The sequence below is a fragment of the Zalophus californianus genome, chromosome 2 (genome assembly GCF_009762305.2).
Source record: "Zalophus californianus isolate mZalCal1 chromosome 2, mZalCal1.pri.v2, whole genome shotgun sequence".
NCBI classification, from domain to species: Eukaryota; Metazoa; Chordata; class Mammalia; order Carnivora; family Otariidae; genus Zalophus; species Zalophus californianus.
The window spans coordinates 153,387,138-153,414,569 of NC_045596.1; the positions used below are offsets into that span (position 1 = coordinate 153,387,138).

General features: G+C 37.0%; 1 protein-coding gene across 4 annotated transcripts; it reads left to right on the top strand.

The window, feature by feature from the left end:
* Window positions 1-26,307, top strand: PBK (PDZ binding kinase). 4 transcript variants are annotated; one of them, XM_027599113.1, is made up of 9 exons: window positions 1-75; window positions 276-340; window positions 8,576-8,653; window positions 12,830-12,923; window positions 17,605-17,747; window positions 18,265-18,434; window positions 19,877-20,006; window positions 24,732-24,905; window positions 25,377-26,307. In XM_027599113.1, exons 1-9 carry the CDS (start codon window positions 44-46, stop codon window positions 25,574-25,576), a joined length of 1,086 nt encoding a protein of 361 aa, XP_027454914.1. In that variant the 5' UTR covers window positions 1-43; the 3' UTR covers window positions 25,577-26,307. The 4 variants fall into 4 exon arrangements, with proteins under 4 accessions (XP_027454914.1, XP_027454916.1, XP_027454915.1 ...); XM_027599115.1 differs by lacking the exons at window positions 1-75; window positions 276-340 and adding an exon at window positions 3,268-3,430; XM_027599114.2 differs by lacking the exons at window positions 1-75; window positions 276-340 and adding an exon at window positions 3,585-3,760.
* Window positions 26,308-27,432: the final 1,125 nt, after the last annotated feature.

The window sequence follows — 27,432 nt, forward strand, 5'->3', positions numbered from 1 at the left end:
AGAGGCATTTCCACATCTTGAGAAGCCTGACAAACCCTTCAGAATGCCTGAGCAGCACCCTAGGGACATGTGGAGGTAACCGGTTGGATATATGGATATAACAAGATGAAATGGTGAAATTTATTTTTCTTTCTCTTCCCAAAATATTCCTACCATTCTTCTAGCTAATCAGTAGATCCATATGGCTTCAAAGAGAATGCAAATGTAACAGCAGCAGAAACGAGGAAAAAAATGTTAATATTCTTTTTTTTTTTTTTTTTTCTTCTTCAAACTAGGCCCTTGAAAGCCAGAAGGAGAGGCCTTGACTGGAGCAGAAGTTGGAGTTTATGCCATAAAAAAGGTGACAATGCAGATATTCCTCTGGACACAACCAGCCCAGAGCCAAATAGATTTTGCAGTTCTTTTGCCTGAACCAAGGATTCCAGACCATTTGTACACTGGAAGAATTAGCCAATCCAAGTTGGCAGCTGTTTCCATGACAACTGACTGGTTTGCAAGACTTTGAGATTAACAATTCTATTTCACAGGCAATAACATTAAGCTTGTGAAGTTCAGATGCTTCTAGGGATAATCTCTGGAGATACTTTTTTGGTTATAAGATGGGGAACAGGATGGTTATGAGTCTTTACCCAAGGGCCTTCATTCTTGTGAATATTTTCTGCCTCATGTTACACCTGTGTCAATACCCTCATCTCCCTAGAGTTTCTTTTCACAAGCATTGGTTAATTAAGAAGCTCTCAGTCTTGGGCCTTAGGCAGGATTTTATTAGCCAGTAAGAATAGAAAACAGAGAATTGTAAAAACGTAAAACTTAATTAAAAGTGTGGAAAATTCTAGATTTTGGGGCTCCTGGATGGTTCAGTCGGTTAACCGTCCAATTCTTGGTTTCCGCTCAGGTCATGATCTTAGGGTGGTGAGACCCAGCCCCACATTGGGCTCTGTGCTCAGCGGGGAGAGTCTGCTTGGGATTCTGTCTCCCTCTCCCTTTGCCCTCCCCCCACGCTCACACACTCTCTAAAATAAATAAACAAATCTTTACCAAAAAAAGAAAATGATAGATTTTTTAAAAAAGATGATGAGGTTTATATTATGCCTCCACAAAAAAAGTTAGCATGCAAATAGAGGGAAGGTGCAATAAAACCATCCATGCTTAGGAGAGGATGCCCAAATGAGAAGGCCCTGGAGGTGGAGGGGTGTGTGTGTGTGTGTGTGTGTGTGTGTGTGTGTGTGTGTGTGTGTGTGTTGGAAGAGATTTTGAGCACTTTTCTTAAAGAGGAAGTCTAAGCTCAACATGGGTTCAAATTCTGATCCTACTATTTATTAGCTTTCTGGCTTTCGGCAAATGACTTAACCTCTCTGTGCCATAGTGTCCTCATTTGAAAAATGGGGTTTCTAAACTGAAGGTTGCTGGAGGGGAGGTGGGTGGGGAGCATTAAGGAGGGCACATGATGTAATGAGGACTGGGTGTTATATGCAACTGTTGAATCACTGAACTTTACCTCTGAAACTAATAATACACTATATGTTAAATAATTTATTTTAAATTAAAAAAAGAAAAATGGGGTTTATGATCATAATAGCCTACAAAATAGTACTTTTTTAAATTTTATTTTATTATGTTATATTAGTCACCATACATCACCAGTTTTCGATGCAGCGATCCACGATTCATTGTTTTCATATAACACCCAGTGATCCATGCAGTATGTGCCCTCCCTAACACCCATCACTGGGCTAACCCATCCCCCCACCCCCCTCCCCTCTAAAACCCTCAGTTTGTTTCTCAGAGTCCATAGTCTCTCATGGTTCATCTCTCCCTCTGATTTGCCCCCCTTCATTTTTCCCTTCCTTCCCCTAATGTCCTCCATGCTATTCCTTATGTGCCACAAATAAGTGAAACCATGTGATAATTGACTTTCTCTGCTTGACTTATTTCACTTAGCATAATCTCCTCCAGTCCCATCCATGTGGATGTAAAAGCTGGGCATTCATCCTTTCTGATGGCTGAGTAATATTCCATCGTATATATGGACCACGTCTTCTTTATCAATTCATCTGTTGAAGGGCATCTCAGCTCTTTCCACAGTTTGGCTATTGCGGGCTTTGCTGCTATGAACATTGGGGTGCATTGGCCCTTCTTTTCACTACATCTGTGTCTTTGGAGGAAATACCCAGGAGTGCAATTGCTGGGTCATAGGGTAGCTCTATTTTTAATTTTTTGAGGCACCTCCACACTGTTTTCCAAAGTGGCTGTACCAACTTGCATTCCCACCAACAGGCTAAGAGGGTTTCCCTTTCTCCACAACCTCTCCAACATTGGTTGTTTATTGCCTTGTCAATTTTTGCCATTCTAACTGGTGTAAGGTGGTATCTCAATGTGGTTTTGATTTGAATTTCCCTGATGGCTAATGATGATGAACATTTTTTCATGTGTCTGTTAGCCATTTGTATGTCTTCTTTCGAGAAGTGTCTGTTCATGTCTTCTGCTCATTTTTTTGACTTATTTGTTTTTTGGGTGTTGAGTTTGAGAAGTTCTTTATAGATCTTGGATACCAGGCCCTTATCTGTAGTGTCCAAAATAGTATTTTTTGTACTATGTCATGTGCATGTGCGTGTGTGTGTTCTTAGTGAATTTCTTCCTCCTTTCCACCCCATAGAGTCCAAGCTCCTCCTGAGCAGGAGGTCATTCTATGACTTAAATCATTTTCGCACCTCTTGTATAACGACTATAGTCCATCCTATGTAGTAGGAATTCAATACACACCTGGCAAATGGTAGGTGCCTTCCCAATGATGCTCTAGAAATAGATGAACAAATGTTATCTGAGTGTGGTAATTACAAGAGTTAGCAAAATTTCCAAATATCTGTTTTTCTTCGTAGCCAAAAATGATTGTTACTCTAGGCTAATACGTTTTTAGAGTGTTTCAAGGCCAAATAAATCTGTAATAAAAATTTATATAATAATCGTTACACATTTTGACAACAGTGTTTTTAATGGGGGAAGAATTTCAGCCTTAAGTACATGCATGGATAAATACTCTTTTTAACCGAAGTTGTCCGTCTGAAAGGCTGACAGTGGCTCTAAAAATCAGTTTGTCCTTTTTTGAGCTTCTTCCTTTCATTTGTCTTCAAGGCGTCCCCATTTGGTAGTAAGATGGGACCGCTGAGACTGGAAAGGCCAGGGGGGGAAAAGAAGCAAGAACGACGAATACGGCTTGTTGTGTCCTTCGCGCCACCCCGTAGTTCGCAGCCGCTCAGGGGCGGCGCGCGCTGTTTTGAAAGCGGGGAGGGTCCCGTCACAACGACTGTTACTGAGTGTTTGTGTTGGCGGTGGCGGAACGCTGAGGCAGCCCCGGGTCGTGTTGAGGGCCACTCGGGATCAGTTTTCAAGACGGCCTTGGCCTGAACTTCTCCACCCCGGCGCGGCTGCGGTAAGGGGAGCTTTTTGTGGACCCCTGACCGCGCGTGGGCCCGGGTTGGGGCGGAGTCCTGTTCCCCACCCCCCCCCACCCCCCCCTCCCCCGGGGCCGCGGCCTCTGCTTTTGCTTGGTGACAGCTCGGGACCTAGCGGGAAAGGTGAAGACGTTGGGAATGTGGCGTTCAACTGGGAATTAATTTAGAAAAGTGCGACCCAAACCCGAATGCGCATCTGAATAGCAGGGTAGGGTGGGGATTTCAAGAAACTGCCCTTTTCTCGAAGTGAAGCCTAACAATCTACTTTTTTATGGAAGATCCGTAGGAGAAGACGATGGATCTAGCAGGTTGCCGTTATTTTACAATTGGTTTTACAGACAGACGCCCTGAGGCCCAGGTCTCTGCTTGAGGCGAGACCCCAGCGTTTAGGGACATCTTACATGCACCAGATCGGAACACCGGCTTGTGCTTGGTGGAAACGGTGGTTTCTTATCGCCTCCCAGTGAGTCTCAGTTCCAGTTCTTAGGCGCGGCTGGAATTGGTGAAGGATTTCTGGTGGGAACGGGAGGGTGGGGCTTGAGAAAGAGGGGTCGTATGAAGCACAGTTCCCGCCTTTGAACTTCTCACCTAATGTTGCTTCCAGTTTTCAAGGGAGGTGGTTGAGCAGTTGGAAGAAGCATTTTAACAACCAGCCCTCCGTAAGCTCCTGGATGGGGGGATAAACAGTTTGTGCTTCTACCTCCAGGAAGCTGTGGGGTGTAAAGTGTACAGGACCTTAGAAATAATCTGATCAGAACTTTGCCATTCTTTTTCAGGCTACTTTCCCCCTCCATTTCCTTTTCTCATCGTTACCAATTCTCTCATTCTGTTTTTTTTCTTTTCTTTTCTTTTCTTTTTTTTTTGCTGCCTGTCTATATACTTCAGCTCTGCCCAGTAGTATCCATGTATTTGTTTAGCCCTAGGGTGGCTTAGGGTCCAAAAGTTAATTGATATCTGATTCAATGGATCTTTTGATTAACTTGCTGAGCTCTGTTAATTTTTAAATACTGCTTCTTAAACAGTACTTGATTTAAAAAAAAATTACCTAAATACTCCACAATGAAATTTTGCCCACAGTCGTAATACTTTCATTTCTAATGTATCTTCATGTAAGATATTTACAATTTTATGCTGTTACCTTCATAAGAATCTTGTGATTTAGATTACTATAGTTATTTAGCAATTTAAATATATAGAAAGAGATAGATCTATATGTATATAGATTACGTATATAAAATCTGAGAGTTTGGGCTAGTGGCCAGAAGCCATCTATCTCTCAGTAGACTGAGGCCTAAACTGTTTTGTCAAGAAAAAAAGGTGCCTCAGACAACTGTGAGATGGAGAGAGGGTGTAGTCTATTTAGTTGCAAGTAGGTTGTAGTGGGAAGTGGGACTGAGTCCTAGAGTGTTCTAAAATGTAGTATTAAAAGACTTGTTTAAACTTAGATGTTTTTTAGTTGGAGGAAGGTTTTTTAACATTTAGGCTGCTTCTGAATATGAGATCCTCTTTATGCTGAAGGGAAGGGCAGTGAGACTTATAAGGCGGTAAAATTTCCAGGACACCCCACTTTGTGGGATTGTTTTGCATCCTAGTTTTCTGGCTCCTCGTCAGTTTACTCTGTTCTTCATTTCTCATGTTGGGATCCCTCAGAGGTCTGTGTTTCCTATCTTTACTTATTCCTTAGGTGCTCTCATCCAGTCTTTGGCTTTAATACCATATACATGCTGCTATGCCACAAATTTGTACCTTCAGATTGGATTCCAGACCTATATCCAGCTGCCTATTTCATGTTTTTATTTGGATGTCTAATCAGACATTCAAGATTGACTTCCTGATCTGAGTAATGGCATCTCTATTCTTTCAGTTGCTCAGTCTGAAAACTTGGAGCTATCCTTGACTTTTCTCTCATTCCTAACAAAAATCCAAACATTAGGAAATCTTATTGGTTCCAGATTCATAATACATACAGAACCCGACCATTTGTCACCACTTCTAACTGCTACCATCCTACCATCCAAGCCACCACATCTCTCCTGGATTATTTCAGTATTGTGCCTGTCCTTGTTCCCCTTCAGTTAATAAACACAAATGGGAGTGATTCTGCTGAAACATAACATGGAGTGTTTCACTCCTCCTTGTAAAATCCTCCAATAGCTTCCCCTTTCTCAGCAAGAGCTGAAATCCTTACTGTGACTAAAGCTCTATGAATAAAAGCTGAGGTCTTTATGGCTCAGTGCTCTACCTGATTTGCTGTCCTTCATCCCCAAACTCTGTGACTTCATTTCCTTTCTCCCTTTTGCTAGCCCTGCCCTCTTCACTTTCCCTTGAAAATGTTGTGCCTCAGGGCCTTTGTATTTACTACTTTTGTCCTGCAGACTTCCCCTAGATATTTGCATGGTCTAGCTCCCTTACTTCCTTCAAATGACATCTCAAGGAGACCTCCCCTTGACCACCCCAACTCAAATTTCAAGCCCCTTCCCAGCACTCTGTCTCAGTTAACTGGTGTGTATTTTCCCTGCCTATATATCATTATCTTCTGTATTTATCTTCTTGTTTGTTTGGGTCTTGTTCACTGCTGGGGCTCCGGTGCCTAGAACAGTGCCTAACACATGGTACATGCTCAATAAGTATGTGTTGAGTGAGTGAATGAAGAGTAGCTTCCCATAGGTAGATAGGAGTCTTAGAAGCTCATTGAGGTGCTCCTTCACAACTTCTTGTGAGGGTAGATGAATGAAGATGGAAGAAGGGCAGTCAGAACCACATGGGGAAATTATTTCCAAAGTAGAAGTAGCTCCTCCAACCCACTCCGTTAAAATAGTTTATCCTTCCCGAAAGGCCTGAAATGTGTTCCGGAAAAATATGTTCCTTCCTTTTAGTTAAATGTTTCACTTGATAAAATTAGTGTATTTTTGCATGAAAAGGAGGTCTTTGGTGTTCAAAATTCAGGCAAATCTGAAAACAGTGGTGATTGTGGCTACATTTAAAAAGAAACAGGCTTCTCATTAATCGGCAATTAAAGGTAGGCCTTTGAGGTGATTTTTCTTGGCAGTTTTTAAAAATGCTATTTATTAAGAGCTCTATACAAAATTTAAGCATATGTTCTCTCTGCCTGCCAATTTTTAATTTATTTTTTTAATTCCAGTGTAGTTAGCATACAGTGTTATATTCGTTTCAGGTGTACAATATAGTGATTCAACAGTTCTGTATATTCCTCAGTGCTCATCATGGTAAGTGTACTCTTAATCCCCATCACCTATTTCACCCATCCCCCACCCACCTCCCCTCTGGTAACCATTTGTTCTCTGTAGTTGAGGGTCTGTTTTTTGATTTGTCTTTGTTTTACCCCCCACTTTGTTTTATTTTTTTAGATTCCACATATGAGTGAAATCATATGGTATTTGTCTTTCTCTGAGTGACTTATTTCACTTAGGATTATACTCTAGATCCATCCATGTTGTTGCAAATGGCAAGATTTCATTCTTTTTTATGGCTGAGTAGTATTCCACTCCATATATGTACCACATCTTTATCCACTGATCTATTGATGGACACTTGGGCTGCTTCCATAATTTGGCTATTGTAAATAATGCTGTAGTAAACTTTAGGGTGCATGTATCCCTTTGAATTAGTGTTTTTGTCTTCTTTGGGCAAATACCAGTAGTGAGATTACTGGATCATAGGGTAGTTCTGTTTTCAGCTTTTTGAGGAACCTCCACACTGTCTTCCATGGTGGCTGCACCAATTTGCATTGTCACCAACAGTGCATGAGAGTTCCTTTTTCTCCACATCTTCACCAACACATGTTGTTTCTTGTGGTTTTGATTTTAGTCATTCTGACTAAAGGTGTGAGGTGATGTCTCATTGTGATTTTGATTTGCATTTCCCTCACGGGGTGATGTTGAGCATCTTTTCATGTGCCTCTTGGTCATCTGTATGTCTTCTTTGGAAAAATGTCTGTTCAGGTCTTCTGCCCATTTTTTAATTGGATTATTTTTTTTTTTGGTGTTCTTTATGTATTTTGGATGCAAACCCTTTGTCTGCCTCCCATTTTTTTATAGACAAACCAAACAATCTTATATACATGTAGTGACAATTTGCTGTACAATAAATCTAATATGAACCAAACTATTTTTTAAAAAGAAAAAGTAATACTTAAAGTTTTTATTAAAAAGGATTCTTTAATAAATATGTTACAGAAGAAATAAAAACCGTGGATTAACTTGCTTGTATATACAGTGTTTTCTGTTCATAGACCATTTTTACATAACTTGTTGAGATATAATTCACATATTATAAAATTCACTCTGAAAGTATATAATGTAGTGACTTTACGAATAGTCTGAGTTGAATATATTAAATCACTACCCAATTTTAGAATATTTTTATCATCACAAAAAGAAACCCCACACTCACTAGGAGTCGCTCTTTCTTCTCCCTTCTCCCCAGCCCCTGGCAACTACTAATCTATTTTCTGTCTATGGATTTGCTTCTTCTGGACATTTTCTGTAAATGGAATCATATATGTGGCCTCTTGTGTCTGGCCTCTTTCACTTAGCATAATGTTTTCAAGGTTCATTCATGTTGTAGTATGTATCAGGACTCCTTCTTATGACTGAGTAATATTCTGTTGTGTGTATTGTATGCCATATTTTGTTTATTCATCATCCGATGAATACTTCTGTTTCCTCTTTTTGGCTATTACGAATAAATGCTGCTTGGCTAGACCGTATCTCTAAAAGGTATAAAGGACCTGTTAACAGTGACCCCTGGGAAGTGTGAGAGGGAAACTTACCTTTACCTTTATGTACGAGGTGGTTTTTTTTTTTTTAACCAAGTTCATATATTACTTTTTCCTAGTGTGTATATTACTTCTTAATACAAACAAGTGTAAAAACTTAATCATTAATAGCATGACATTGGGTAAGTAGTTATACTTCCTAGGTCTCAGTTTTTTCATTGTAAATAAAATTGGACTAAATATTTGTCATGGTCTTTTTCAGTTCTCAAATTTTATGTTTATATGATAAAATGAGTTACAGTATTATAGGACTTTTTTTTTCTTCATGAAAGAGAGTTGTATTCTGTATAACTGCAGTGTAACTTTCAATTTGTTTTCATCATAGGACCTAGAGTGTTTATTACAATGGAAGAAATCAGTAATTTCAAGACACCAAGCAAATTATCTGAAAAAAAGAAATCTGGTAAGATATAAAATATTTTTTCATTGTTATTGCTATAAAAATGTCTTAGCATTATTTGATCCTTTAACTATTATTTATCATACACAAGCAATTTTAGCACAAGTCCTCTTTGTAATGTTGATTTTAACAAATAAGACTTATTTTGTAGGCCAGGTTTGGCCATCTGTTAGCTAATTTTATTGACATTCTAACAGATTGGGAGGTTCTCCCTGGTAAAGAATCAGTTTGAACCATGAGGTACTTTACCTTTCCCCTTCTGGTACATGCAGTGCTCTTGTGAGGGAAAGAGTTTCCCAGGCAATTCAGTGAATAAAGGATAATCTTTTCAACAAATAAAAGCATTTGGATATTTATATGCAGATTGCTCTCAGCTCACATCACATACAAAAATGATTAAAATTACTAAATTTCTGGAAGATAATATAGGAGAAAATCTTATCTTGTTCATTTCTAGTATATAGATTTTTGTATATTGACCTTGTGTCCTGCAACCATGCTAAAGCCACTCATTCTATTAGCTTTTTATGGGTTCCTTAGGCTATTTCATACATAGTTGGTACTGTTGTAGATGAATATATGAAGATAGTGTTACTTGTTTTTACCTGTATTAGTTTATTTCTTTTTCCTTTCCCTGTGTCACTGTATTAGTTTATTTCTTTTTCCTTTCCCTATGTCACTGGCTCTAGTATATTTTTGAATAGAAGAGGTGTGATTGGACATACTTGCCTTGTTCTCAGTGAAGTTTTATGCTAGATGGAGGTTTTTTACAGTTATCCTTTATCAGGGTGAAGGATTTCCTTTTATTGTCCTTCATCAGGTTGAAGGTTATTATGAATGGATGTTGAACTTTGTCAAGAGCTTTTTCAGAATCTATTGAGATAGTTTGCTTTTTTAGTCTTTAAATGTGGTAATTTGTGTTAATTTTCAAATGTTAAACCAAACTTTCATTCCTGGGGTAAAGCCACTTTGGTCTTGATGTATTTTATATATTGCTTGATTCAGTTTGCTAATATTTTCTGTGTTCATAAGGGATATTGGACTGTAGTTGTCTTTTCTTTTTGGAATATCTTTCTGGTTTCGATATCAGCATATTCTATATTCATAAAGTAAGAGGGGAAGTGTTTCCTTCTCTTCCCTTGGAAAGTATATGTAGAATTGATGGGTGTTTTTTTTTCCCTTAACTGGCTTTTCTTCCTTTACTGATAGGAAAGACATGTGACCTGAAGTTTTCTTAGGAGGAAGATTTTTTTTTTTTTTTTTTTTAATTTTTTAATTGTTATGTTAATCACCATATATTACATCATTAGTTTTTGGTGCAGTGTTCCATGATTCATTGTTTGTTCATAACACCCAGTGCTCCATGCAGAACGTGCCCTCCTCAATGCCCATCACCAGGCTAACCCATCCCCCTACCCCCCTCCCCTCTAGAACCCTCAGTTTGTTTTTCAGAGTCCATCATCTCTCATGGTTCATCTCCCCCTCTGACATACTCCCCTTTTCTTCCTAGGAGGAAGATTTTAACTGTGACATCACAGTTAATAAGTATAGGGCTCTTCAAATTATCTGTTTCTTCTTGTGTAAACTTTGTTAGTGTTTTTCAGGGAAGTTTTTCACTTTCCAGTTATCAAATAAAGTGGCAAAATGTTATTTGTGTTATACGCTTATTACCTTATTACCCTGCTAATGTCATTAGGATCTGTGGTGGTATCTCCTTTTTCATGTCTGACACTGGTATTTTACTTTTTCTTTCTTGACTTGAGGTTTATTTATTTTGGCGAATGTTTCAGGCACTTGAAAAGATCATACTTTCTGCTGTTTTGGGGTACGGTGTTCCATGAGTATCATTTAGGTCAAGCTGGTTGACTTATGTTGTTTTGTCCAGGTCTTTTGTATCTCTACGAATTTTATTTATTCTACTATTGAGAGAGGTATCTCCAACTACAATTGTGGATTTATCTGGTTTTTTTCCTTTTGAGTTCTACAGTGATTGCTTTATGTATTTTGAAGCTTGTTACTAGATACTTTTACATTTAGGATGGTTATTTCTTTTGATGATTTACCCCTTTACTATTATGAAATGTCTTCTTTATCCAGTCTTGAACTGTTTGAGGTTCACTTTATGTGATGTGTGTTTACTTTTATGTGATAAAACCAGTCCAGTTTTAATTTGATTACTGTTTGAATAGGATGTTTTCCAACATTTTACTTTTAACCCATCTGTGTTTTTATATTTAAAATGAGTTTATTATAGAGTGCATGTAGTTATGTCTTATTTTGTTTTTATCCATTCTGACAATTTCTGCCTTTAATTGGACTGTTCATTCGTTAGCCACATCTAGTGATTTAAATTTAGGTTCAAATGAATTAAAATTAAATAAAATTACAAATTTAGTTCCTCAGTTGTATTAGCTACTTTTCTAGTGCTCAATAACCACATGTGGCTAGTGGCTACCATACTGGACAACACAGATATAGAACATTTCCATCATGACAGAAAGTTTTATTGGACAACACTGCTTAGACGACCTTTAATGTAATTCTCTGTGTGGTTGGATCAAATCTACTCTTTTGCTATTGTCCCAAAGCTCGCTGATGATTTCTTTGTATTTTTTCTAATCTTTTTTTTTTTGTGCTTCATTTTTGGTAGTTTTTGTTGCTTTGTCTTAAAACTTAGTTACCTTCTTCTCTAGATGCTTCTCTAACAGCATCTCTAGATGATCTTATTCTTATCCATTGTCTTTTTTATTCCCTCAAGTTCCATTAGGAGTTTTTTTTGATTGTTATGCTCACATTTTCCTTTACATTATTGAGCATGTTTTTAAGATTTCTATTTTAAGGGTCTTACCTCCTAATTCTACATCACTGTCATTTTATGGTACGTTTCTGTCGGTTTATTTTTCTCCTGGTGTGGGTCATATTTCTTCTTTCATACCTGGTAGTTCTTTTATTGGCTGCTGGACATTTTACATTGTCAAGTGCTAGATTTCGTCATTCTTTGGAGGGCAGTGTGATTTTGTGATGGTCCAGTTACGTTACCTGCATGTTAGCTTATTTCTTTTGAGGTTTGCTTTTGAGCTTTACTGTAAACCTTTTCCTTGGGCTAAAATAGAGCCGTGACTGTTTAGAGGACTTTACTCAATGCCCTGTGTGTTACCAAGTTGCCGCGCCCTGGCTGATGGTAATTGAACCATTCCTAGACCGTTGTGCTCTCTGTGGGCTGTTTAGTCACGCCCGTGCATGGTGCTTTCCCTGACTTTGGGGAGTTCTGTCTGTTGGATATGCAGATAACTCAACACTTGAAGGGAGACCTCTTTTCGGGTGTCTGGAGCTTTCTTTCTCATTTTGTGGCTCCCTGTGGTTCTCTGCTCCACAAATTCTAGCTAGCTACTTAGGTCTCTTGGACTTCTGATCTCTGTCTCCTGATTTTGACAAGACTTCTGGGCTGTGTTTCTTCGTGCTGCCGCCCAGAGACTGCCTTAAAGCAGTAAAGTTAGGGCAGTGATAGGGCTCCCATCATTTGTTTGTTTTCTCTCAGAGTTCACAACCCTGCTCTGCCTGTTGTCGAATGTCTGAAAACTTCTATTTTGTCAGGTGTTTTAGTTATTCATGGCAAGAAGTCTGTTCAGTTGTTCATGAACAAAAGTAGGACTCCTCTATCTCATCTTTTTTAACGACTACATAATGCTCTGTAATACAGATATGGTATAATTATCACCCTAATGATGACTAGTTGGGTTTTTTGTTTGTTTGTTTGCAGTCACAAAAATCCCAATTTTCAAAGAGAAGTGTGTGCATGTTGTCTGCACACGTGCTGTAGTACACAGTTGGCAAACAACATATAGTAATAGTTTAGGCTTTGTGGGCCACATAGGGACTCTGTTGCATATTCTTCTTTATTTTTTAACAACACTTTTATAATCTAAGAACAAATCTTAGCTTGTGAGTCAAACAAAAATAGGCCATTTGCTGACGCCTGCTTCGGTGTTCCTGTGAGATAGGGCTCCAGAAGTGGATTTGGTCAAAGGGTTTCCATGTACAGTTAGGGTAGATAGTATCAAATTGCTCTCCAGAAGACTATGCCAATTAATACTCAGATGTTGAAAATACTTGGATGCTTTTGTAGAGGTCTTTTCAAATACTAATTTTATATTTTTTATTTGTCTTTCTGACATTTAGCACTATGTTCAACTCCATGTATAAATATTCCTGCTTCTCCATTTATGCAGAAGCTTGGCTTTGGCACTGGGGTAAATGTCTACCTTATGAAAAGGTGAGTGTAACATTCCAAATTAACCTTTTCACATGGAACCATAGTTGCTGTGTACCTGAAGACAAAAAAGAATATGAAAATTCAAATATTTTGATGTCAGATGTGTTCCTGATCTTATCTGACTGCTATATTCCAGTCCTAGAACTTTTTATAACTTTGCCAGAATTTTGCCTGGTATACTTTTCTCCTACCTTCCTACTGATGGATTATTAAAGGAGAAGGAATTTATCTTATAATTTTTCCTTGGCTTGTGTGGGAAGGGAAAGAGACAGAGGGAAGGTGGTTCCTGTGTGGTAACAACACAGGATTCTCAATAGGAAAACCTCCGAGAAGATGCTGATGTTGGGGGATGTCAGTGACTGTTAACCTCTTGTATCTGGAGAATGGCATCCTCAAGATACTCTCCTTTAAAAAAGGACATTTTTTTAATTTCTTATGTCATCACTGTTCAGTAAGAGGGGTATATACATGATATTAAAGTAGGAAAATTGTATTAAAAGAAAAATGAAATTATAGGTGTCAACAAGCATTTTTTTAAAAGTTGTTTCTTTTACTCATTACTCTGTACCTTTATTTATTAAGTGTCAAATAACTTAAGTCAATTTATATTCCTTAATGCATTGTTGGAATCAGCCTACCTACCAGTATATTGTTAGCTTTATCTAGGTTTATATTGTTTCCAAATAGAAATACTTTCTGTTACGTAGCATGGCAATTATATGTGGCTATTCTTGAAGAATTTTTGTGGTTTAAACACCCCCTTCGTGTGTTTCTGTGCTATTTTTTTTATAGACATTCATTTTTTAGGGTCTAAAAACTCTTAAGTTATTTTGAAAGAAAAAATTCTCACACGTTTATGGCTAGTCTCATTTTTTCCCCCTTTTAAAAAAATGTCCTTACCGGGCACCTGGGTGGCTCAGTCATTAAGCGTCTGCCTTTGGCTCAGGTCATGATCCCAGGGTCCTGGGATCGAGCCCCGCATCAGGCTCCCTGCTCAGTGGGAAGCGCTTCTCCCTCTCCCACTCCCCCTGCTTGTGCTCCCTCTCTTGCTGTCTCTCTCTCTGTCAAATAAATAAATAAAATCTTAAAAAAATAAAATAAAATAAAATAAAAAATGTCCTTACATGTAAAGTGTGTTACCAACAAAGTTCTCTCTGTGAGACTTAATTAGAAGGCTTCATATCGCTGTCACTGAAAAACAGTAGTCAGTGACTGACCATACCACTCCTCCTAATGTAGCCGTGTCAACCTGGGGTTTTCTTTTACTGGTAACCTGGAGATTTCCTTCATTTCTCTGGTGAATTGGATCCTCTGTTTTTCTGTATCTTACATCTTACTATTTCTTGGTTTACATTTCATTTTGACTGAGGGCATGTAGTAGCTCCCCATTGAAAGATGCACAGGAAATAACATTTTTGAAAATCTGCATTTATGAAATGTTTTCATTTTACTCTCATTCTCGAATGGCCCTTTTTGATTTTCTGAGTCAGAATCCTCGTTTGGAAATAATTTTCTTCTAGAATTTTGAGGTCATTGTTCCATTGTTTATTAGCCTGTAGTGTTGCTGTTGAGATTTCTGAAGCCTTTCTGATTGCTGCTGCTTTTTATGTAATCTGGTTTAGGTTATTTGTCCCTCCCACTCTCCTGGAACTTTGTATGATCTTCTGTTTGTCACCATTGTTCTGGAATTTCACAATGACATACATGGGTGTGGGCCTTCTGGAATCTGAAAATTCCTACTCTTAAATCTTGGGAAATTGTTTTTTAAATTACTTTGTTGATAATTTTCACCCCCATTATGCTCTTCTCTATCTGGAAATCCTATTGTTTACCGTTGGCGGGGGGTGGGGGGGCTGGGTTTTTTTTTTGCTCTGTTTTCTGGGAGATTTCTCCAACCTCATCTTCTGATATTTCTATTTTTTCATTTTTGTCTGTCTTGTTTTTAATAATTATCTTAATGTTTTCCATGTTCAGATGGCATCCTAAGTCTTTTGAGGGTGCTATAAGGGCTCTGTATCCTGGTCTGGGTGTTAATAAACAGGTATATACACATGTGAAAGCACATTCAGCATTTAGTACGCGTATGGTCATTTACTCTTCCCCTGTGCTTCACGGGTTCTCAACTATGCCAGTAAACCTCAGGCTAAAGACCCTCCGCTTTAACCCCTTCCAAAGCCAGTCTCCGGTCTGCAGAAGCTGGAGGAATAGGAGGTGGACAGAATTGGGGAGGGTGTCTAGAAATTCACCTGTTTTTTGTTTTTAAAGATTTTATTTATTTGAGAGAGAGAGAGCATGAGAGGGGGTTGGGTCAGAGGGAGAAGCAGATTCCCTGCCGAGCCGGGAGCCCGATGCGGGACTCGATCCCGGGACTCCAGGATCACGACCTGAGCCGAAGGTCGTTGCTTAACCAACTGAGCCACCCAGGCGCTCGAAATTCACCTGTTTTTTAAGTGACTTTCAGGAAGTTCACTAGGCTTGTTAAGTCCGTTACTTTCATCTGCTTTCCAAGCTTCCAAAAGTGTATTTTCTCCTTTTCATTATTTCCATCCTTCTCATTGGGTGTAGGTCTTAAAATACCCATTTGCTTTTATTTTAGTGGGGTTTGGAAGGGATCAAAATTATATGTGTATGTTCAAGCTAGAAGTCTATATTTTTTAACCTAGAAGTCTATATTTTTTTATGTTCAATCAAATTCTCATTCCCAGATTAACTTAGTTGTGATACATTATTATTTTTTTAATAAAACTGATGGATTCATTTTGCTATTTAGGGTTCTTATGTCTATGATTTAAGTGAAATTGGCTTGTGATTTGCCTTTTTCTGCTGTCCCTATTTGATTTGTCTATTAAGGTTATACTAGGCTCATAGTCCCTTTTCTTTCTAGTCCCTGGAACAGTTTGTGTAAGATGGAATGATAGGTTCCTTGAAAGTTTAGTAAACTCACCTGTAAAATTATTTAGGCTTTGTATTTTTTATGTGAATATTTTAAACTCGTGATTACATTTTCTCTTTTGTCAGGTTTCTTATATTTTTCTAAGAATTTGTCCATTTTGTCTTTTAAATTTATTGGGATAAAAGTTTTATTTTTCTATTCACTTATATTTTTTATCTCTGATGAATCTGTGGTTATGTCTCTGTTTTTGTTGGCAATATTATTTGGGTCTCATTTTTTCCCTTGTGCAGTCTCATTAAAAAAATTTGCCTGTTTTATTTGTCTTTTCAATGAACCAACTTTTAGCTTGGTAAAATATTTTATTCAGATTTTGTAAGTATGTTCTTGGCATTCTATAGATTGAGATATGAAAAAGGTGAAGATGGATTTGTTCACTGAATTCTAAATCCTTGGAAGCTGAGGGGTACCCTTTGAAACTTGAAAAATATATTTTCCATAATAAAATGACGTGGAAGAGGGGCATCCCCAACTGCTGTTGTTATCTAAAATTGGAGGTTTAAGAATACTTTGGATAAACTTATGTATGATAGATGTATCTGAATTAAGAAATCTAATGATCCTTTGAGTGCATGTTTTTTGATTTAAAAATGAAAAGGTCCTGCAAGCATAGAGCCATGTTCATGAGTTAGTAAAAAACTAAGTGGATTCTTGATTCTTGGTTCAGTCTATTTTATCTTCTTATGGTAAAATTTTTTATCTCTAACTTTCGAGGCTCTTTTCATTTGCTTTCTTGCCCATATGCTGCATGCACTTTGTCCTCCTTAATTTGCTGTACCCATGAATAACTACTTTATCGGGTAAACTTGTCCCTGACTTTGTTTTACCTGTTTATTTAGACCTCAGAATGTTTGCACCTTAAATATTCTTAAAATGACTGACTCTTCCCAGAAAATAGACAGTTTACGTTTTTTCTCATTTGTACGTTTATTATCTCCTTACACGTGAGTCTTTGAGTATATGGTGAAAGGTATAGGATGGATTGGTTACTATAGAGGGACAATATTTGTTGGTGAAGAGCAGTGTTATTCTTTGCACAATCATATATGGGCCAAATGTTTTTTGTACATCTGTTCTTTAAGCTTCTTGGACGTCAGTGTTTATTACTTAGCATTCTGTAACTTACCTCTGGTACATATAGTTAAATGTTTGATAAGTAGTTGGTAGTCTGACATGCTGAAATGGAAAAATTAGAAAATAGTAATTTTGAAGTTTAAAATTTATAACGTCCCATCTTTTTCCTTTTAGTTGTCTCTTTTTTTCTCTCTTTTTTTTTCCTAGTTGTCTCTTTTTAACCCCTACCTTTCAGCAATAGATATCAGGCTTGTAATTAATAGCTATATCAGCTATATATCTTCCAATTAAAAAGGATATGTAGCAGAGGTGTTGATAGTCAAAAATACTTTATTTTTAAATTTTTTTAAGATTTATTTATTTATGAGAGAGAGAGCGTGCATGGAGTGGGGAGAGGGGCAGAGGGAGAGAGAGTCCTGAGTAGACGGTGCGCTGAGCGCAGAGCCCGATGCAGGGCTTGATCCCATGACCTGACCGAAACCAAGAGTTGGATGCTTAAGTGACTGAGCCACCCAGGTGCCCCAATAGTCGAAAATATTTGTAAAAAAATTTTAAATTATTACTGAACTCTTTTCAAAATTTGAAAGTTCTTGTTAGTCATTTGAAATGCATTATGGTTATTATTCTTTCTATACTTTGTTTGATTATTTTTTTAAGATCTCCAAGAGGTTTGTCTTATTCTCCTTGGGCTGTGAAAAAGATTAACCCAAGATGTAATGATCATTATCAAAGTATGTATCAAAAGAGACTAATAGATGAAGCTAAGATTTTGAAAAACCTCCATCATCCAAACATTGTAGGTAAGTTTAAATTTACCTTGTAGCAGTACATGTGTTTATTCAGAAACAGTTTATATAATCTCTCGACCAGTGTCACTAATAAAAATGAAGATGGTGGTGGAGTTTGGCAAGAACAAGATTATTGTGAATGTTCTCAAATAAGAATTATGTAATATTTTTAGATGCTTCTGTATTTTTAAAATTTAATGGGAATAGATATACTCATTATGATGCTGGTGCTGTAGAGAATTCAGGAATATAAAATGACCTTCATTTAGATAATTTCCTTATTTTCATTTTCAATGTAAATAAGACTAGTGAAACCATTATATTTAGGAAGGCATAGAGCATTTAAAAATATTTTAATTTGTGATCCTATTGGCAAACACTGAAGTCATTTTAACTTATATCTACTGAGTTAGCTTTATAAATAGTTGTTTCATTGTACTTTGTCAGTTTCCAATCACATCACTGTAAAAAAACTTAAATACTGTTATTCTTCCCTATTCTAGTAAGAAAATGTCCTGTTTTCTTTAAGGTTATCGTGCTTTCACTGAAGCCAGTGATGGTAGTCTGTGTCTCGCTATGGAATATGGAGGGGAAAAGTCTCTAAATGACTTAATAGAAGAACGATATAAAGACAGACAAGATCCTTTTCCAGCAGCCATAATTTTAAAAGTTGCTTTGAACATGGCGAGAGGGTTAAAGGTAACCGTGCCATTATATTTTAAATGATTTTTGTGGAACAAGAAAGAACTACTTTATATACCTAATTACAAGGTGGGATTTTTTTTTTCCTGCAGAAGAAGTAGTTGCCCCAAGTTAAAGTCTTTATAGACTCTCTCGTATTGCAGAATGCACTATTTCCTTATCTTGATCAGCAGAGTATTCTTTGAGGTCTTTACATAGCCTGAAATAATCCAAGTCAGGTAGTTTTGTTTATACAGATCATATGTTAGATTTAGTTAAAAGGATTAATCAATTTAACACAAATTTAGTAATTATTCCTGGGGGTGTAGCCTAATCCTCTGTTGATATAAACAGACCTCTTGAAGATTGCTTTGTGAGATGTTAAGTTTTGGATGTCAATATACGTCTATAGGTCAAATGAAGAAAAAAGCTCTTTTAATATTGTCAAATAAATTGTTGTGCCTTTGAGTAGGTACAGTGTAAGGAAGAAAAAGGATTCGTTATCCTAGGTAACCAAGCCGGAGAAATGGTGGCTCCGGAACACTGTTGGATGACTCAAGAGTGGATCATGTATTGATGCTGATATCAAAGTTGCATGTTAAGAGTTGATATAAAATTGACTTATGAAATATAAAACTACATAAAAGCAATATTCCTAAATATATATTTTAATATCTATGTAGAAAAACTGATTTTAAATGGATAGGATAAGCTAAATTAAAAATTTGAATTATTTAATAAATAATGACTTTAAATATATATGGATAGTGGAATTAATACATTTCACTATGAACATATTTGAGCATACTCAATTTATGATCAACATTTAAATGAAGCACAGTAAGTGTTCGAAAGTATATACCAAAAATTGTCTCTGCACTATTTTCAAGCAGCTCACAGAGTAGATGCTGATGAATGAAAAAATAACAGGTTTTCAGGATTGTTTTTGATTATGGATGAGTATCATTACTAAGAGTTAATGTGTAAAATAAAGTATTAGTCTTAGATGACATTTCTGCTTCCTCTTCTTGTGTAACTTTTGCCCTTAATTATCTGTTGTTCTGCGTTATCTCAACAACTTGTTTGTGAAAAGTGTGCCTCATTGTGAAGGTTCCAGATTTAGTTCTAAAACCTACTAGTCTCAAGTAAAATTGTGATATATTTTTAAAGCTGCAGTATCCTCTTTTGCTGTAAAAGTATGAGATGAGTTTGAAAAGTTAGCTTATCTATAAATAGACATTGATTTCCAAAGACTCTTTATGTCTGCTCAGTATGGCAGACTGGAGTAATATGGGATGTTCCCTTGTCTGACTTCAAATAATCTGAAATGATGGACAGATATCATCCTGCATGTAGTTCAGGAAGGGAGTTCAAGTTGTTTTTTCTGTGTTTGGAGGTTATCATATATTTTTATCAGTTTATGTATTTGCTCAGATGTGTTAAATTTTCCACTATTTTAGTATCTACACCAAGAAAAGAAACTGCTTCATGGAGACATAAAGTCTTCAAATGTTGTAATTAAAGGTGATTTTGAAACAGTTAAAATCTGTGATGTAGGAGTCTCTCTACCACTGGATGAAAATATGACTGGTAAGTAGTAGTCAAATTTTTATTATTATTATATTTTAAGATTGTATTTATTTGAGAGAGAGAGCACGAGGTGGGGAGAGGGAGAAGCAGACTCCCTGGGGGCTGGATCCCAGCACCCTGGGATCATGACCTGAGCTGAAGGCAGACGCTTAACTGACTGAGCCACCCAGGTGCCCCAGTAGTATTCGAATTTTTTAAAACTCTATTTTTATGCAATTTTTAAATTTCTAATTTTTATGTATTTAAATAGATAATAAGTTTACATACTTCAAAAATCAAAAACTGTATCAAAAGTATACAATAATATCCTTCCTTTCCTGTCTCTCTTTGACTCAGCCTCCAGCCCTCTCCTTTGCCATACCCACAATATAACTTATTGCATTTTTATTAATATCTGCTTTAATTGAAGATAATTTTAGGAACTATTTCTAACCTGGATTGGGATTTTTATGTGGTAAAAGATCTGGGACTAGAAAACAAAGTTTTAATAAGGTTTTATAAAGGAGTTCATTTAGTGACGAGATTGGGGAAACTGGTAGAAGAAGAAACTGGGGTAGAAGTAGGAAAATAGGGTGCTAATAAAAGCCTTCTGCTTCTTGCCCCTTGACCTGCCCCAACTCATTCTTCTCACTCTAATATAAATACTGACATCCTCAGGGAATTTAAGATCTTGGTGAGAACCCAGAGCCAGCCTTGTAAAGAAAGCCTCTGCTTTCAACATGTTATTTAATAACACTTAAATTTGCTTCTTTATACGAATAGAAGGTAAAAGAAAGATTAATGAATGCTGTTTAGAACTTTTTCGCACTGTAATTTCTAGCTAAGGTAAAGTCTATAAATTAGGTCGAAGGCAAAAGCCAGGTTGAATAGAGGGACTACACAAAGATGTCTATAATCATTCATGAGCCTTTAGGCTACATAACTGCTACAAAGTTGAAACTTTGAAAAATGAAAGGTGAAATTGTGAGACAATAAGAATAAGATTTTTTAAGCAAAATTTTCTCAATCCTTAATAGATCAAATAGACAAAATTAAGATGTAGAAGGTCTGAGTAGTATAAGGTCAATCTCTGTATGTCCAAGTATTTATTAAAATTGGACATATATTAAGTTATATGAGAAAACCTCATTACAAAAAGTGAAAGTGATCTAAGGGTTGACGTTCATCATCTAGATCATCATAAATCTAGAAATTAGTGACACAATTGGAAACAACAACACCCACATTTTTTAGGAATTCAAAATATTTGTAAATAATTCTTAGCTGAAATCAAATTTCACCTACACAAATATTTAGAAAATAATGAGAATGTAATAACAAATCAAAACCTATTTGATATGGTCAACACTACACAGAGGAAAACATTTTCATTATTTAACCTTTATGAAATTAAGTTTGCGTATTTAACTCTCATCAGAGAAAAAATGAAGCCCTTTTAAAAATAGAAAGCAGAAAGTGAATGAATTAAAAAATCCATGAATTGTGCATTATCCCAATATGATCTATTTTATTTTAGACCGTGTCAAAGTTCATAGTTTATAAACCTGTAAAACAGTTCATAAACAGTTCATCCTTCTTATATGTTCAAACTTAGCCAGGAAAATTCTGTGAAAGAATGATGAGTAGGAATTTCCCTGAGGAGATGTTAAGTATTACAAAGCCACAGTAATTAAAGCAGTGATACTCATGAGAAAATAGGCAGAAAAATATAAGGAAGTCAGGTATTCCCAAATATATCGAGTTTTTGTAATAAAAGTGACATGTTAGTATTAGTGAAAAAGAGGTAGTTGAGTCAATAAATGATGATGCCCTGGATATTTTAGAAAAAATAAAGCTGTTTTCCATCCTCACACTCATATCCTTGTAGATTGAGGATGTAAAAAAAAAAAAAGGAAAAAATTGTAGGTAAATATTTCCTTAATATTGGGCTTAAGAAGGACACCAAAGCCAGAAACGATTAAAAAAAAAAAAAAAAAAAAGCCGTGACCATGAAAAATCCTTTGAAAAATTTCTCTCTGCTACTGTGAGCAATAGGATAGCTTCTCATACGCGAAGTAAAGTTGCGATTGGTGTATCATTCAGGTTAGGCTAAGTTGTGCTGTGGTAGCATAGGCCCTCAAAAACTTCAGCGGCTTCAAACCCAGGCTTTTCCAGGCTATAGGTCCATAATGGCTGTCCCATGCCATTCTCACTTTAGGACCTAAGCTGCTGGAACATCCACTATATGGAATATTGCTATTGTATGTATGGAGGGTAAAAAAGGCTCTAGAGCTGTGCACTACAGAGCTACTAGCTACATATGGCTATTTAAATTAGTTAATATTTTAACATTTTAAACTCTCATTTCCCCAGCCACTTTTCAAGCACTCAGTAGATACATATGCTTAGTGGCTACCATGTTGGACAGTGCGGATATGGAACATTTCTATTGTCACAGAAAGTTCTATTGGAAGGTGCTGTCCTAGAAAGTCTTGCATTAACACATGCTCGAGATTAGAAATGACACAAGTCCCTTCTTTCACAACTCACTGGCCAGAACTAGGCAGATGGCTCCATCCAAGCTTGACAGGCCAGAAAGTGCAATCTTTCTATGTGTCCCGAAGGGAGAGAGTATGAACTACTTGATGAACAGCACTGATAACTACTACAGTGGGCAATTTGGAAATATGTATTTTTTAAAAAACCAAAAACCTTTCAAAACGCCCTTTGATCCTGTAATTCATTCCCAAGAACATATTCCAAAAACTAATTGGGCAGTGTGGGCATTTTTTATAATAACCTGATATATTAATTTCTACAAAACCAAAAGAGACCTAAGCTTATAGAAGAAATAGAGTTGAGACAGAAGAATCAAACCCCATGTAGCTTTGAAAACAAAGCAGTAACAAAAGCAATAATGATCCTGATAAAAATATGAACACATAGAATTTTGGCTGGCACCCAGCATCAGTTCATCCTGTGTGACCATAAACCCTGGGTTTGCACTTCCTTGAGGGCATTTATTTTCAATAGGTACTTTTAATTAAAACTAAAAATTTGATCTGGCTTTCTTAATTAAAAAAATATTTGTAAGCATGGGGGCGGGGGAGTGCTTCCCCAGCCCCTTTGCTGACACTCTCAGCTTCACGAGACAATTTAAGGTTATAGTCAGCATTAGCAGTTCTTAAAGCTGCTAAACCAACCATGCATTAAGAGAAAGCATTTTTGTTCCCTTGGGATAAGGCTTTCTCTTTATGAGGACGTTTACTTCTGATCATTTAAAAATAACAGGTAATGGGAAAAAAAATGGATCTTTTTATACCTAATTGTGTCTGCACTAATTTGTGTTACAAAATATTTATTGTAGCAGAACAGACTGCAAAACTTTAGAGGAACCTCCATACTATTTTCCACAGTGGCTGCACCAGTTTGCATTCCCACCAGTAGTGCATGAGGGTTCCTTTTCTCTACATCCTCACCAGCACTTGCCATTTCTTGTTTTTTTGATACCAGCTATTCTGACTGGTGTGAGGTGATACCTTGTGATTTTGATTTGCAATTTCCCCATGATGAGTGATGAAGAGCATCTTTTCATGTGCCTGTTGGCCATCTCTGTGTCATTTTTGGAGAAATGTCTGTTCAGATTCTCTGGCCATTTTTTTAATCAATAGTTTGTTTTTTTTATGTTGAGTTTTATGAGTCTTTATGTATTTTGGATACTCACCCCTTATCAGATATATCATTTGCAAATATCGTCTCCCATTCAGTAGGTTGTCTTTCGTTTTGTTGATGGTTTCCATCACTGTACAAAAGTGTGTTGTTTTGGTGTAGTCCCAATAGTTTATTTTTGCTTTTGTTTCCCTCGCCTGAGGAGACGTATCTAGAAAAATGTTGCTAAGGCCACTGTCAAAGATACTACTGCCTGTGTGTTCTTTTAGGAGTTTTACGATTTCAGGTCTCACATGTAGGTCTTTAAGCCATTTTGAGTTTATTTTTGTGTATGGTATAAGAAAATGGTCCAGTTTCATTCTTCTGCATGTAGGTGTCCAGTTTTCCTAGCACCATTTATTGATTGCCTCCTTTGTCATAGATTAATTGACCATATAAGCATGGGTTTCTTTCTGGGCTCTCTTCTGTTCCTCTGTGTGTCTATTTTTGTGCCAGTACCATACTGTTTTGGTTACTAGAGCTTTGTAGTGTATCTTGAAATCTGTAATTGTGATACCTTCAGCTTTTTTTCCCCTCAAGATTGCTTTGGCTCTTTGAGGTCTTTTGTGGTATCTATATTCCTGCCTCTTTTTTCTTTTTTTTTTTTTAAGAGAGGGAAAGAGAGGTGAGGGGAGGGGCAGAGGGAGAGGGAGAATCTGAAGCAGCCTCCCCGCTGAGCAGGGAGCCCAAACTCGGGGCTTGATCCCAGGGCCCTGAGATCATGACTTGAGCCGAAGTCAAGAATCAGACCCTTAACTGACCGAGGCGCCCAGGTGCCCTCATTCCTGCTACCTTCAAAGAGAAGTGCTGTTTCTCTACACCCTTGCCAACTGGCCAGATTTTGAATATTTTACAACCTGATAAGGAAAAAGTAATTCTTATTAATGAGATTGAGTATATTTTCATGTTTATTACCTACACGTATTAACCTTTAAACTACCTGTTAAATCACTTACCCAGTTTTCTTTGGGTTGCTTGCTTTTCTTAGTGATTTCTAGTGCTTGCCCTAAGGACCAGCTTCCTTGTATTTTGTTTCAGTGACCGACCCCGAGGCCTGTTACATTGGCACCGAGCCTTGGAAACCCAAGGAAGCTTTGGAAGAGAATGGTATTATTACTGACAAGGCTGACATATTTGCCTTTGGCCTGACTCTGTGGGAAATGATGACTTTGTCTATTCCACACATTAATCTTCCAGATGATGATGATGAAGGTATAACTAACTATTTTTAACATAAACCCCAATCTCCTCAGTTTGAACTAAAGATTAGCTGGTAAAATTTTATTTCATCTTTAAGTTAAAATTTAAAAGAGGAAGTTGTTTGATCTAGTGCATGAGATATGGATTATATTAATACTAATTTGGTGCAATCTCAGTTTAATCTCCTACAAATGAGAGTAGGTTAATTGACAATAGGGAGATAAATTGAGAAGCAGAGCAGAAAGTTTCCTTGGAAACTCCCCTCGCCTGAGGAAAAGATTAGAGAGCTATCTTAGTAAGAGGGGCGGGGTTCATGACCTGTAAACCATGACAATAGCTGATCTCCACCATGGCAGACCGCAGTGTATCATGAAAAGCATCCCAGATGATGAGTTCTTGTTTCAGGAGGGTGAGTTCGAGCAGTTGCTAAACTTTTCCCTGACTTAGTGTTAATTCTGTTTGTGTCAACTCCTTCTTGAGCAGATAAAACTTTTGATGAAAGTGACTTTGACGATGAAGCATACTATGCAGCTCTGGGGACGAGGCCACCTGTTAATATGGAAGAACTGGATGAAACATACCAGAAAGTGATTGAACTCTTTTCTGTATGCACTAATGAAGATCCTAAAGATCGTCCTTCTGCCGCACACATCGTGGAAGCTTTGGAAATAGATGTCCAGTGACCCCCTCATATTCATGACTACTGACCTTTACGTTGGCTCATGTATATAACTGTTCTGTTTACTGTCATACATTATATAGTTACTATGATAAGCTGTAATTATTGGGCTTTTTGAAGTGACCCGCTTTAGGACCATAGCACCTAGTTAACATTTAAACAATTATTTATAATATTTCTTAACATGTTTACAATGATAAGCATTTGAGATTGTAGAAGGTTTTCTATTAAGTTTAAGAAACTAGCTACTCAAGTATTTGAATTTGTTCATACAGATTTAAAACACTAGCATAATACAATGCTGTAAACTCTTATGTCTAACAATTTGGATTGAGCAACCATCACTTTTATTAGTTTCTCAAAAATTCTTTATTTTAATGGATCTATTGAAATTAGCACTTTGTGCAATACAAAATAAGTCTCCGTTTGCTTATTTTTTAAACCATTAAACTTTTTCCTGGCCTTTTTTGGCTGATGTGCTTATTACTAAATATGGTCACCAGAAGCTGAGAGAACGTGGCTCAAAACACTAGCTCCTTGGGTACTCACAGGTTTTTTTTGGTTAAGGCTTGTCTTGCTCTCTTGGATCTCCCCAGGTCTTTGCTTTTGCTTTAATTTATGTTTTATGCATTGAGATCCCTATTTTATTTTTTATTTAGTAATCTGTCTTAAGCATTTCATAGTTCTGGTGTAAAAATAATAAAATTCTAATAGGATGATCTAGAATAAAGGAGACTTCAGTTACCAGAAGGTGTCTTATTTTATACGTCATTAATTTGAGTGTCATCATTAAATGTATTGAATGAATGTGAGTGAATGTGTTTCTCGTGGCCTATAAAATGAGGGTGATTTGGATCAGCAGTTTCTCTGTGCCACAGCCACCTGGGCATTTTTTTTTTTTTTTTAAGATGGATTGATTTATTTATTTGCGAGAGAGAGTAGTGGGGTGGGGAGAGGGAGAGAGAATCTCCAGCAGACTCCCTGCTGAGCATGGAGCCCAATGCAGACTCATGGGGCTCGATCCCAGAACTCTGAGATCATGACCTGAGACGAAATCAAGCATTGGACACTTAACCAACTGAGCCACCCAGGTGCCCCCTGCCTGGGCATTTTTAGTTAATGAGTTGTGGTTGTGACTCCATACAGCAAGACTTGACTATAGAAAGAGTTTTAAAAGTTACTGTCACTTCTGGGACAGATGAGGAACCATTACACGCTGAGCTTTAAACAATTCTAGAATTCACTGGAGTTCCTTTTAGAATAAGATTATACCAAGCCATAGTACACAGATTATTAATGGGCATATCTTCTTTCAACACACCAGTAAAGTGACATTAAAGCAAACTGAAAGCTGTCATAGAAAAATCTTGTATACAATTTTGCACGCTGACATGTAGTTACCCTCACTTTGACTTTTATATGACCTCATTACGTTTGCCAAGTTGACAAGGCAGTGTGTCTCTTGGTCCATTCTCGTGAATTGCAGCTTTCTTTTTAATACATAATCCAATACTTTTTTTTCCTTGAGAAATTTGTTTCCAGTTGTTATAGTTGGGATATCTAAATGGGAACAAACTAATGCCCAAGAACTGGGTCAGCAAATTCACAGCACCTGTCAATGGCAGACACTGCAAAATGTTCCCGGCGTGCTTTCCAGTTTGTGTCTGGATGGGGCTCAACACAAAGTTGCAGACAATCTGCTGCCAATGCCAAGAAAGTTTTCTATCCTTGTTCCGGAACTTGGTCTTTTAAGTCTCAGATGTTATCCTGTTTTTGGCCATCTGCCTCATTCTCAGAAAAGTAATGTGACTGGGTGGATACAGCAGGGCTAATCTTTCTGCTGAATTAATTTTAATTGGC